The sequence below is a fragment of the Zosterops lateralis genome, assembly GCF_965231275.1.
Source record: "Zosterops lateralis genome assembly, chromosome: 1".
Lineage (NCBI taxonomy): Eukaryota > Metazoa > Chordata > Aves > Passeriformes > Zosteropidae > Zosterops > Zosterops lateralis.
In genome coordinates, this window is record NC_139762.1 from 120578005 (window position 1) to 120591373 (window position 13369).

The 13369-nt window shown below is 42.6% G+C and overlaps 1 protein-coding gene across 1 annotated transcript; it reads right to left on the reverse strand.

Annotated features, from left to right (window-relative positions):
• Positions 1 to 5074: 5074 nt before the first annotated feature.
• Positions 5075 to 12581, reverse strand: RPL7 (ribosomal protein L7). Its single transcript, XM_083870681.1, has 7 exons — positions 12487 to 12581; positions 11276 to 11378; positions 10443 to 10609; positions 9680 to 9817; positions 9209 to 9318; positions 7907 to 8117; positions 5075 to 5139 (listed from the first exon to the last, which is right to left on the reverse strand). Exons 1-6 carry the CDS (start codon positions 12498 to 12500, stop codon positions 7909 to 7911), a joined length of 741 nt encoding a protein of 246 aa, XP_083726807.1. The 5' UTR covers positions 12501 to 12581; the 3' UTR covers positions 5075 to 5139; positions 7907 to 7908.
• Between the last annotated feature and the right edge of the window lie 788 nt (positions 12582 to 13369).

A 13369-nucleotide genomic window follows, 5' to 3' on the forward strand; every position in this document is an offset into this window, starting at 1 on the left:
CCAGGAGACATCCAACACTCCAGGCAGACTCCAAGGACTGGTTAAGATGTACAACACGCCTCTGACTGCCAGAGCAACTGAGGATGGGAAGCATGGAAAGCATGTGGCATGCTGGCTAGTTAAACTGGATTTACAGCCCCTCTGGACTGCCAAAACAGTGCTAAGCAAGTGAAGTTACACTGCTGCTTACACCTCCCTACGCTCCCTTTTCCTCCTCTACTACAGACTTAACTTTGCATGACTTCCTCTCCATACACACCCCATGGCTCTATGATTTCATATGCCCTTATTTTTTGTTGTTTTCCTCCAAATACCTACTTATTTCATAATGAAAGATATTTGCTGCAATTAATATTTTATATGAAGAAATACTTAGCAGTATTCAGACTGCAAAAACATGTAAAAGCAAATTTTTTTATCTTTAAAAAATAAATCAGGGAATATTGTTTGCAGCTCGGGACTTCAAAAATTTGCTCTTACTTGCAAGATTGCCAAGATTACAAGTAATTAGTTTTCATCACGTTTCTCAGTTTTTATCTCAGATTTTCTTAAATGAATGCAAAACCAGAACAATCAATTAGGCTAGAAATGGTTGGTGTGATTGTCTATAGACAGACTAAAAAACTGTGTAGAAAATTGTTTCTGAACATCCTGGTTCTTAGCACTTGTATTTCATGAGCTCAGTACTATTTCAGGCTTTTCAAACATGAAAAACTGCAACATGAAAAGCTTACTTACATCTAAATCTGCATGTTTTGGGGATCTAAAATGCCTGGCATAATCTGGTGTAGTACAAGTGCTTTTAGAAAAAATCAAATATGCCAAGAATGGGAACATTACAGAAGAGACTGCACATAATGATGTAAAAGATCCAGGAAGACAAAGAAATTCTCAGTACAACTTAGACCCGACAAAACTAGTTAAACAAAAAAATTTTGCCTGGCATTTGGGAGATTAAGATTTTGTTCCATTCTAAACTTGACTGTTTTCAGATTCGTACCTGTCTGCCCTGCAGTTTCCTCATCTAAACTAAAATTTTGATCTTCTGCCTGTCTTAGACTTTTGGTGCAGCTTCAATAAGGAGCAACAGGCTGAGATTTCCTCACCTACAGTTCTGTGGAAAGGACAATCTTCTGGAAAATGGAACATGGGAGAAATGGTTTGAACAAACCCATTGCCTAAGTGTAAGCAGACCTGTTGGATGAAGCAGGAACACCATTCTGCTTGCTGGGGACTCAAAAGGGACAGTAAGCACTACTCAATTCTTGAAACAGCACATGGGTCCCAGTTCTTAGGAGAGAGCTGCCAGATCTGGATTCCAAACAGACAGAAGCAGCAAAGCCCACAGAAGTCCTACCATCTCTCTCGTGAGCCCTGCTTATGCTGAGGTTTAGGTGATTCACTCCTTGGTGCACTATGCTTGGACTCTGTAGTCCAAGCTCCCTTGTGAAGCACATAACATCATCACCATTCTGAATGTCACTCTGGGTGGCCAGACACCTTGAAGCAAGGCTCTAATTTGTATCTCTCAAGTACCTGAAAGGCCTGCATAGTACCTTCTGCTGAGCAAAAGGCACCAGGACTGCCCTCAACAAATCTCTTAGAAATAAAGCATATGCTTTAAAGAAAGAAAAATCCAAAGCTTCTATTTAGAAATGACCAGTAACAAAGAATCTGGGACACCACTGGTTAAGTGTTCCAGTGTCTAATTATGTTCCATTAAAATTGTTTGCCTAAAACCCAACATTTATCTGGATTCGATTTCAAGACATTTATTAGAGCTTTGTTAGATCAAAGAATTCTCTATTATCAAACTACTTTTCTTCTTGGAGGCAATTATAGGTAGATACTCATTTTGTATCCATGTCGGCCTTTAAAGTAAGGACTGAGAGTATTACAAGGCATGTGCTTGATTTTTTGGCACAAGAACTGGATACTGCATTTGGCACTAGTCTAAGCACTACTGGAACAAAAGTAGTATTGCCTCCCCCATACCATCTGATATTCTCTTTTTAATGCATCCAAGAATTGCATTTGGCCAAGTGGGGGCTGATGTTCAGCTGACTATCCATCATGTCTCTGAACTTTCTCTCGAAACACTGATCCTTGGGATGAGCTCCCATTCCATTTCCAGATGTATGACTTTACACTTGGTGATAGTGAAACAGGCTGTATGAGCTGGACACCAGTAAAGAAAGGCATATCAATTAACTGAAAAATGTATAAACCTTAGCATGCCTGAAAAATTTGTGAGTTGTTAGCATTTCAGTCTCCTGTTGCTTCTTCAATAGCTATTAGGTAAAGCTTCTGGCTTCAGTTCTGAGGAACTAACAGGAAGATTTTGGTCATTCTGAAAGGGGAGAGGAGTTCACAGAAATTTTATTTCAGAACGTGTCAGCAGCTGGCAGTTATGGACAGTGAAGGAGTAACAACATGTTTCCAAGAACCTGAACTTTATCATAGAGTTGACAAAGGATGTGAATTATTTTTTGTTTAGGGATTGTCTTTGTCTGCTACATTTTTAACTTAAATTGCCTCATAAATGCTCCGAAATGCATGCATTGAGTAAGAAGATTGTGCCACATTTCTAGTGCATATCCTGACCTTAGCTATCAGATTGTGAGTTGTTTCTGTAAACACCTACTATGGTACATGCCTGAAAAGCAACACCAAAAATCCTGAAAGTTATCCTATAAAAGGTGATCAATTACAGCAAATTACTGCCTCAAACACAGCTACACTTTAGTATTCATTTCTACACTATGTACTAACATTTTGCAGCTGTTATCTCAAAGAGGATTTCAGAGACGGGCAAGAAAAATGAGTTGCTTAAGTACCTTGAAAGCCAAATTAACTTTCTCCTCACTAATGCTTTAGTCCATGTACTCCTTTAAACAAAACCTGGGACCTATAGGGTACCTTATCAGACAAGCAAGGTCCTGCAGAATTGATTAATTTAATGAGCTAATATTTTATGCTCTATACCTATCACACGTCTGTGATCCATTTGTATGGTTTCATTATGTTCACAAAATGCTTGTCTGTTAAAATACTAGAACACGTGTATGAGTCAGAGGAAAATAAGTGAAAATACTGTAGGGAAGTAGTGGACAAACTACCAACTGAAACAGATGAATGGAGATACCAAGGTCAACAGATTTTCTTGGGTACATCCCCCAACATGCAAAATTCATTGCTCGTTGGTGCAATCCTAAACAGAAGTAAGACTGTGCTCTTACAAAATCAATTCCATTAAATATGCAAATTGATTGCTGTAATTTTCACTGTAAATTTTTTTCCCTTCACGCAGCAACTTTACAAAAATGCTTTTCTTCCTTGTAAAACAGCACATCACTCACTTTATGAAGATGCCTAATGAAATGCTTTTATGGTCCCCAACTGATTCACTCATTAAACCTCTTTCAAGCACATAGTCCCATTACTTGCACTGAATAGCTGTAAGAAAATCCTGGGTTTTTTCTGATTTAGTTCAGTTAACTTAAATGGACCAAGGTGTACTTTTGTATTGAGACATAAACAGCTGTGTTACTACATTTTGGAGCTTGGCTCACAATAGGGGAATTATTGTTTGAGTTGCAGAACTCCGTTGTTCAAGTAGCTGGAAACATGGACTGACACTCAGCTCTCTTGACAATGTCCAAACACACTCACAAACAAAAGCTCAACTATTTTTAGTTAAACTGCCACCATAAACTTCCATGTTATTTAAAAACTAGCTTCTGAGAAACTTCAATAAACTAGCAATGTTGTTAAGTTTTATTTAAACTGAAGTGCAGAAATAAGCTCTTGCAGGAATTGGCACAAAAATCGGCGACAGTGAATTTTATACAGAGATCCTTCACTGGTGGTTTTAATACAGCTTGCCTGTACCTGACCTGAAAAAAACATTTCAGAGCAGAAACAACTTGTTGATCTGTTGCACCAAATACCTCAGCAAGCTATGACTCCTCCACTAAAGTGCTTGCAAAATGAGAAATGTTTGAATACAGTTACATGTTTTACTAGTCCCTGGCTTTCTAATCTGCTCTCTGCAACACCTACACATTTATCAGCAACTGCTCATATCCTCATGAATCCTGTTGTCTTCCACTTTATAGTATCTGCAGTCTAACACTGCAAATATTGTAATTCAACTGAGTAATTACCTTGAATACGGAAAAAAAAAATACTCTTTTGTTAGGTATTTTATGCTTCCTTGGTAAAAAATACCTGGAGATGTTCTAAGCTGGAATTATCCAGCTCAGAGGTCCCCAGCACTGGAAGGCCCATGAGCCTACTGGAGAAAGTCCAGAGGAGGGCTATTAGGAAGATTAGGGGGAGGGAGCACCTCTCTCCGATGAGGAAAGGCTAAAGTAACTGGAATTTTTCAGCCTGGACAAGAGACGACTTCAGGGTGACCTAATTGTGGCCTTCTAGTATGTGAAGGCAGCCCACAATAAAGATAGAGAGGGACTTTTTTACCAGGGTGTGTAAGGACAGGACATGGGGAAATGGCTTAAAATTTAGAGTAGATTTTAAGAAGAAATTCTTTACTGTGAGGGTGGTGAGGCACTAGAACAGGTTGCCCAAGAGAAGCTATGGGTGTCCCATTCCTGGAAGTGCTCAAAGCCAGGTTGGATGGAGCTCTGAACAACCTGGTTTAGTGAGAGGTGTTCATGGCAGGGGCACTGAAACTAGATTTTATCTTTAAGATCCCTTCCAACTTAGGCCACTCTTAGATTCTCTGATCTTAAGATGTTAAGAACAGATTTACACTTGCAGCTTCTTTACATAAAGATTTTCACACAGCTTTCTGGTGCACTACAACTAAGCAGGAACCCTGCCCACTCAACAGCACCCAGCTCAGTTTGTCATTTATTGCTGCAACTCAAAATCTCATCTGTTACCTGCACAAATCCTTCCAAATTTTCTTCCTCCAAATGAAGGTTAAGCAGTATCTACATAGTGCTAATTCAAATCATGGCTCTTTGAAACACATGGCTCCAAACTGAACTGGACAAACGCCACCACTTGAGAAGAGGATCACAAAAAGAGACCAATTGAGAAAACAGACTGTTTTGTGCAAGATTGTTTTATTAACAGACCAGACTTAGAAATATTGCAGCTGGGCATCTTTACCTGCAAGGCAAAAAAGAAAAAGATATCATTAGGCACATGAAGATCTGAAATAACTGGCCACATGAAAAAGTAATACATTTTTACAGTTTGTAATTTTGGCTGAAAACACTCATTTTATTTCACTGGATTTAAGACTGCAGTATCTCACACACAGAAACTAACTTTTACATTAGCATCTCTTTACTGAAAACAGAGATTTGGAGTACCAGACCTAATAGGATAAACACTTCTACCTTGAACCATTACTACCTATACTTGATATTTAAAGACATGCCAAGACATTATGTATATTTTAACCTTTGCTGCACTCTCATTTCTGGCATATTTCAGAGATTGTTCACATACAAAAATGAGAGCAAAAAAGCCGACTTGGGTCCAGTTCCTATAAAGCTTGCTTGAAAAATTGATGAAATTCAGTATGTTGCCAATAATATTTGCTTTCAAGTACCTATGCTCTTTCCTCCCAGTCTATGCAAAGGAATCAGTACTGGAAGTCTGTTTTTTTCATTCACTTGAGACTACCGCTCAAGAAGTAAGCAACAAACAGAATAAGAAGTAAAGACAAATAGCATGAAACTACCTACTTATAGGAAAGAGGAATACTATCCCTCAGATACACAGCCCTTCATAATGACATTACCTGGAAAGTACTGCCAGTATGTCATCTGAACCCACTACTTCTCAGTTTGCCCATGGCCTCAGTAGAAACTACAACATTCTTTTATTTTCTACACATAAGCTACTTGAATTTTACACACACACTCTATTCCCAACAGCAGGAAAAGAAAGTTGAAGAGACAAGAACAATCAGTTATCTTAGATTTAGTCTGCAGGAAAAGCATAACAACTGCTTATAAACATAAAATAAGAAAATGCAAGGTCACTTCCCAAATTAAAAGACAAAGTAAAGCTCTAAGGTATGCCACTTGTATGGGATGCTGAGCTACAAGTCCAGTGCAAAACATGAGCAACCAGATGAATGAATATCCCGTGTTTCTCTGCCAATACACCAACCCTCACAACATTTACAACAACTGCAATGGTGAACAAGAAGCTTCCCATCTGTAGGAAGGCTCCTGAAAACAACACTACCAGTACACATCTGATGTTTAGCAGGGAAGATGGAGGAGAAAGGATCTACACTGACACAAGAGGTGCAGTGCTTCCATTAAAAACAGCACCATGCTCAGACATCAGACAGGGGCACACAGGCCTCCTCAGCCTTGGTTATGCACTAACTCAAGGACACATCTGCCAATACCCAAATTCAAGTTTCTGCCACGAGCAGAACTCCTACAAGAATAGTAGTGGGAGTAACTTAACATCACCCCAGGCACCAAATGTTACAGCAATTCTGCTTCTCAGAGTTACCAACATCTTCTCATAGCTGAGCTAAAAAGCTTTTCAAGAACACTGTCCCAGTAAGGAACTGTTTTCCAGAAGTTGGAATTTCCACATGCCATGTAAACAGTGCTTTAAAACTGCTGACTTCACAGATGGGAGATAACAGAACAACATGCAAGGAGCCTGAACTGAGGAAATCAGCAGCCTACAAAAAAAGCCTCAAGAATTAACACTGCCAATCAATTTCCTAGATCTCCTTTAGCTCCTTGGACAAAAAGCAGACCCCAATGAGCTCAATTTGCTGTGCCTTAGCTGTAAGAATATTTTTATAAGACCTGAGGAAAAAAACCCAAAAAAACCCAGCAAAACAACATAAAACTTCCTTCCCTTCAGAAACTTTAATTTCTGAGAGCTCATCCAAATGCAATTGCATTTTACAGTTTTAAACTGTAAAATCACAAGGCAGCCCATTGCTAAGAACCAAACCTCTGAAGCCAGAAATTCATAACTAAGCTGTGTATCTGATCTAACAGAAAAAACAGAGCCCTACAAAAAACAGCCAAAAAAATAAAACCCCACCCCAAACAAATCTCAACAAGCCAAATAAAAAAAAATATTTTGACTTTGGAGGAATTAGTTTGGGGAAAATTGGGTCTTTACACAATGAAGTTTTCTTAAATTCCAGCACACCTGTCAAACCAAAAAGATATTTGACTGAAACTAAGATATGGGCAACACTGAAAGTAGTTTAGTGTCTAAAAAGGAAAGCAAAGTACAAGAATTCTGAAAAGTTTGCTTTGAATGGCACAGACTTCTCACCAAAGCAGGAACAGCAGAGTGACAATAGATAGGACATTGTTTGAAATAGGTCCTACCTTTAGAACTCAGCTGTCACTGTTAAATCACTTCAAGTGTTAATAAACCTTCTCATTTCTAAAGAACAGACTACTCAAATGGGTAAATCAGTCTTTCAAAATTACCAACTTGGTCACTCTACATGAACCCTTTAAATGAATCATTCTAAAGCTTGAGCAAGCTGAAAATTTAGACCAGTCCTAATCAGGCTTTTCTGTACATACAATCACAAAATTTTAATCCTATTAACAGGTCATATAATGAGGCTTGAAAGTTTTAAGCCAAGATCTCAAGGCTTCCCAACATAAAACCAAAACAAAGCTTTAAAACAAGTTATCAGTAATGTTTCCATTTCCTAAACATATCAACTACACTGACAATTTAACTTCCCAAATGTTTAAGCTTTGGTAAGACTTCCAAAAGAAAACCAGAACACTGTATTGTTCAAGTAACTTTATACTGTAGGTACCACCCAAGAATAAGTGAACATCTATTAAACTTCATGTCTGACAAATAATGACAGCAGCCTGCAGAGCTGAACAGTGGATTGCCTTGGGCAGTATCTCACCATTAGTTCATTCTCCTTATGAGTCTGTTGATCTGGTCTTCTCTGTTACCAGCATCTCCACCTTCCACAAAGTGGATCGTTTTCTTCTTCATTCCACCCCGAGGAGAGGATAACTTGAAGGGCCAAAGGAAGTTGTTCACAACTTTGAAGTTCTTGCCAACAGTATAAATTTCATGGATCACATCTTCCATGCAGATGATGCCAAGCTTTCCTAAAATTCAGACACAGTTTTCAGAAAGACTTCAGAGGCACTGGTCAATAACAAAATAAAAATTAGCACATTGTTACTGTCATGCCCACTTACTCTGATAAACTTCAGGAAGTCAGAAACCACTCACTTTGTCATGAAACTAAATGACTGACTTTTCCAATTAAAATGGATGAGCTGCAGCCAAGACAACATTTAGATGGCACATTTGGCAAGGGGCATCAGTTTCAACTGTTAAATATTTGCTGCCAGCAGGGAGAAACAACAAAAAACAACCCACACTTACTGAACCTTGGGAAAACAGACTGTTCTTTGGAGAAAAGCTAGATTAAATACTCCTCAACCACTGCTATGTGTAACTCAGGGAAATTCACTAGCTATTAAGTTAGGCTGCTGAATAATGCTACAGCATGTTTCCTTAATGCTTTTCCAGAGTCTTCAGCAACATGTTACAAGTCTCATAAAACACAGTGCTAAAGAGATTACAATAGAATGCCCTGAGCATGTTAATCCACTGCACAGGAAAAGAAACAGGCATGACACAGCCTAATCTGAAGCAAAACGCAAATCAAGTGCCAAAAAAAAGAGAGATTAGAGTGGTGGCTTTCATTCACTCTGGCGTGACTACAAAAGAAGGGAGCTTCCCAGAGCAGCCCATATCCCAACTGCTCACCACGCTTTGCTTTTACTGAATACACTGATCACTACCTAGCTCTTTTAAAAAGTTTAAAAAGTCTGTTTACCAGATCACAAAAGTCAAAGACAAAATGTCTAATATTAAAGTCTGAAAGTTCAAAGCTATGATGACTCTTTCATGCTACAGCACTTTATCATTACTCAAAGACTGACTGACCTCATAAAGGTTGAAGAGGTTACATTTAACGTTGCAAATTTAGAAGGCTAAAATTTGATTCTTTACACTGTTTCAATACTTTATGATGGAAGTTACTTCCAGCTTGCTTTGTATAAGCAATAAAGACAGAAGTAGAGACCATAACTAAACACCAGTGTACTCCAGTGACACTTAAGGACAGCTGCCCAGCACTGATCAGCCCGAGGCAAGCAGCTCTCCCATTCTGCTCAGCAGAATTTACCAAGGCGCTTCTGGATCAGGCGGTTGTCGGTCAGAGCAATGCGCTGCTTGTTGATCTTGCCGTAACCTCGCTTGTAGATCAGCTCATGCACAGACTTCAGGTTGGGGTAACTGAAACAGTCACATTCAAAAAAAGAATTTTAAGTCTTTGCAAACTGTATTTCATAGTAACGTTAACATCCCTGATCTGGACTTCTATACCAAACAACTAAGGGTCATTTCACCATGTCCCACATGTAAACACAAAAGCAACACAGAAACGAATCTCACACCAAGTTCCCAAGAACACCAGTGTGAGAGTGCAATCCTATCTACCAGCCATGACCTTTAAAGTACTGCCTTAACCACATTTTCAATTCAAAGACGGGACAGTACACAGAGGATGAAAAACCCCTTCAAGTCTAGGATAGCAAAACACAAAACCCACCCAACAGTTGCACCCTGATTAGGTACAACTGGTCCTTTCACTCACCCCCAGGCAATGTAGGGCTCCACAATCCGCAGCATGTTGATAGAGGCTTTGTTGAGCTTTACAAAGGTGCCGTTAAAAATCTGCCGCAGGCGGAGGAGCTGCAGAACCTTGCGAACCTTTGGGCTGACACCATTAGTACTGGGGAAGAAACAGCAACAGCCTGAATTACCAACATCCCACAAACATGAGGTATCAGGTTAACAAACAAGCCCAAAACACAACAGCACTCTTCCCATATAAAAGCAGATTTCATGAATTATACAGAGCAAGCTTAGTAAATTAACTCACTATTGCTATGTATTTCAGTAGGAAGATAAAGTTAAGTATTATACTCAAACAATTTAGAACTAGTCTTGTGCTGTCCTGAACATAATTCTTCTAATCACACCTTTTTTTCAGTTTTCTGTAACACTTTACCAAAGTAGAACGAAACAAACACTTGAAGAACAGCTCAGCAGAATGTTTGTGAATAGGGGCATGTAATTTTATCAAGTTAAAGGTGAGAAAGAATAACTGGCTGCATGTATTTTCAGCCTTGTCTCCTTAAAAACCAGGGATTCCTAAAGACATTAAGTAGCAAAATGATTTAGCCCTTAATTAAACACACCTCAAGGGCACATATGACATCTACCAACAACTTTTCTAGCCACTGGTAGAAGCTTTATCTTGTAAATGTATTTAAGCCCTCAAAACAGAGAGGTAACAGGAAAGCCAATTCAGTACTTTTGAACATAAAACTGCTTATACCTATATCCAACCTTACCCTCTTATCCTGATGACAAAAGCCAGTTTTGGCTCAGCTGGGACATAGTAATTGCCAGCCTTCCGGGCCATCCTGGCCATACGGATCTCCTGCCTGTACATGTGCCTGTACTCCTTGTGGTAAGCCTGGGCTCTGGCATAGATCAGCTTCCTTTGTGCCTTGCGGTACTGCAGTCAATTGGAAATGGCTTTGAGTTAGAAAACACCTTTTAACACATGAAAGTCACCTTCAAGTAACATGACATATTCTAGAACTTCCCCCAAGTAACAGAGATCAGTATCACACAGCTCAGAACCCTCAGCTCCAGAGAACCTCACAGACAACCAGTGTTATCATTCCTGACTCTTCATCAGCACTGTGGTGATAAAGAGTTAACGGGTACAAATTGAAATGGGGAATTTAGGCTAGATATAAGGAAGAACTTCTTCATGGTGAGGGTGGTGAGACACTGGAACAGGCTGCCCCGGGCAGTGTGGATGGGCCAGCCCTAACAGTGTTCAAAGCCAGGTTGGTTTGGATCTTTGAGCAACCTGGTCTAGTGAAAGGTGTCCCAGTCCATGGCACAGGATCTGTAAGATCCCTTCCAACCCCTTACAGTCCTAGGATTCTCTGATCACACATCAAGCTCCCCCTCCCAAAGGCTATAACAAGACTAACTTCAACGTTACAGATAACAGTACACTTTACCCTTAACTCTGCCCAGACCTTTGTTACCAGCCACTAAAAGCATATTTTAGTCCAAAACATTAAGAAAATATCTACATGCTGTGGTACTGCATCACATCTACTGCAGCAGACAAGCATTTTGATTCAAGGGATCAGAGAACAGTCACCTTTTTTATAGCCAAAATCTTCTTCTGACGTTTGGCCTTCATGACCGCGTAGGCCTGCCGCTTCTTCAGCAGGCTCTCGGGCACGGAGGGCACCTTCTTGGCTCTGAGGGAACACAAGAGATAAAAGCTTTTAGCTGCTGGAAAGAAACTCAGTGATGTTACATCCGACAAACATCAAAGGTTTCAAACACAACGTGTGTGCAGACCTCGCTACCTTCAGTGACTTCACTGTGTCTTCCTCACCCTCACTGTTCCCAAGCATGGAACAGCATCCCGGGGCAGTTCCCTGGGAATGAGCTGGGTGATTTCTGGTTCAGAACCTGCACCATCCACCTTTGGTACCAGACAAGAAACCCCGACAGACCAACCAGAGCTGCACACAACCAGAACTACTTGTCCTACTTTGCTACAACTGGTAATAAAACAAAGTCGTTTCATGATAACCTCTCTGATCAAGGATCAATTTAACAGGTGCTTGAACAAGAAAAGCTTTTTTTGGCGGTACTGTGAAATTTTTTTTCACAGGATCCTAAACTTGCTCAGATTATCAAAGTGAGTGATGTTGGACGGGACCACGGCGGGTCATCTGATCCAAACTCTGCTCAAGCAGGATCATCCCAGAGCCCAGGGCACAGGATCGCATCCCGATGGTTCTGAGCAGCCCCAGTGAAGGAGACTCCATAATCTCTGGGCAACCCGCTCCAGTGCGCGGTCATCCGTACAGGAAGGTTCCTCCTCCTCAACTTCAGGCAGAACTTCCTGAACATCACCTTCTGCCCCGTTCCCTCTCGTCCCGGAGATTTTAAACCCTTATACACGACGAAACTTGTCAGAACGCCGCTTACAGAGCCGCCATCACCGTGACGAGAGCCTACACCAGCCCGACGGACAATCACTCCCTACTCCAACTCCCAGACAGCCCCTGCCCACCCGCCCAGCCCGGAGGAACTCGCCGCCGCGGCCCCACATTCCCGGCGGCGCCGGCGCTCGGGGCCCGCTCTCCCTCCCCACCCCGCCAAGGCCCGGGGCCGCCGCTGCCGCCAGCGGAAGGGCCGGGCGGTGGCGGCTACATCTCCGCCACGCCGGTCCCTCCCCTCCCACGCTCCCAGCCCCGGCGGAGGCACGGCGGCCCCGGGGGCGGTGTGGGCAGGGCTGGAGCGGCGCGGCGGCGGCGGATGGCGGTGGATGGCAGCGGGCGGGACGGGACTCACTCCTTGTCCGCCATGGTCAGCGCCGGAAGAGAGGGAGACGCGCATGCGCGGCGCGCTCTTAGCTCATTCGCCCGCGTAGGGGAGGCCCTCCCCGCCGGCAGGACCCCGGCTTTGGGCGTCCGTCATAGTGCCTGACCGCCGTGCGAGCGCAGGGCTGGCCGAGGAGTGCCTGAGGTAAAAGCGTCCGAGAACTGCTTCCCCTCAGTAGGGCTGGAGCCGGCTCTGTCCCGGGATCGGCTGAGTCATAGGCGCTGTCTATGTCCCTGTCAGTCCTGAACACAGACTGCACCCCGAGCACCGGCTGTGTCCCGGGCCGGGCGGGGACAGCCCCAACCTTCCCCGCAGGAGGCTGAGAAGGAGCTCTGAGGCGATGGGGCTGCCAGGCGTCTTGCATGGGGCAGGATTTCCCCTATTTAAGCCCTAAACCCCGTCCTTAATGCCCGCGGGCCGCCGCCTCCCGCCGGCGCTGAGCACCGCGGCGGGCCGGGCCTGAGGGGGAACGCTGGAATGCTGCCCGCAGGATCCTTCACCGCGGGAAAACGGGAACCCAGGGAGACACCGGCAGAGCATACACACACACGGGAACAAGAGGGATTAGCGGAACTCTGGGCAGCAAAGGACTGTCTGGTATAAAACCCCGTGCAGACAGCGGGGCTGGGGATAGGGAACACCGAGCTCTGCCTTTACTGGCTCTGTTTGTTGCCAATGAACAGCGCGCAGAGGTGTTGTACAGCACTTGTGCCTTAGAGCGTCACTGAGAGTGCTTTGGATCCCAGTTACAAGTGTATCAGCCTTCATAGTGTTATTTTATGCTAATACAGACCTTTGTATCCCTGATCTCATGGCAGTATTATAAAGGGGGGAATTAAAATCGGCAAGCAAA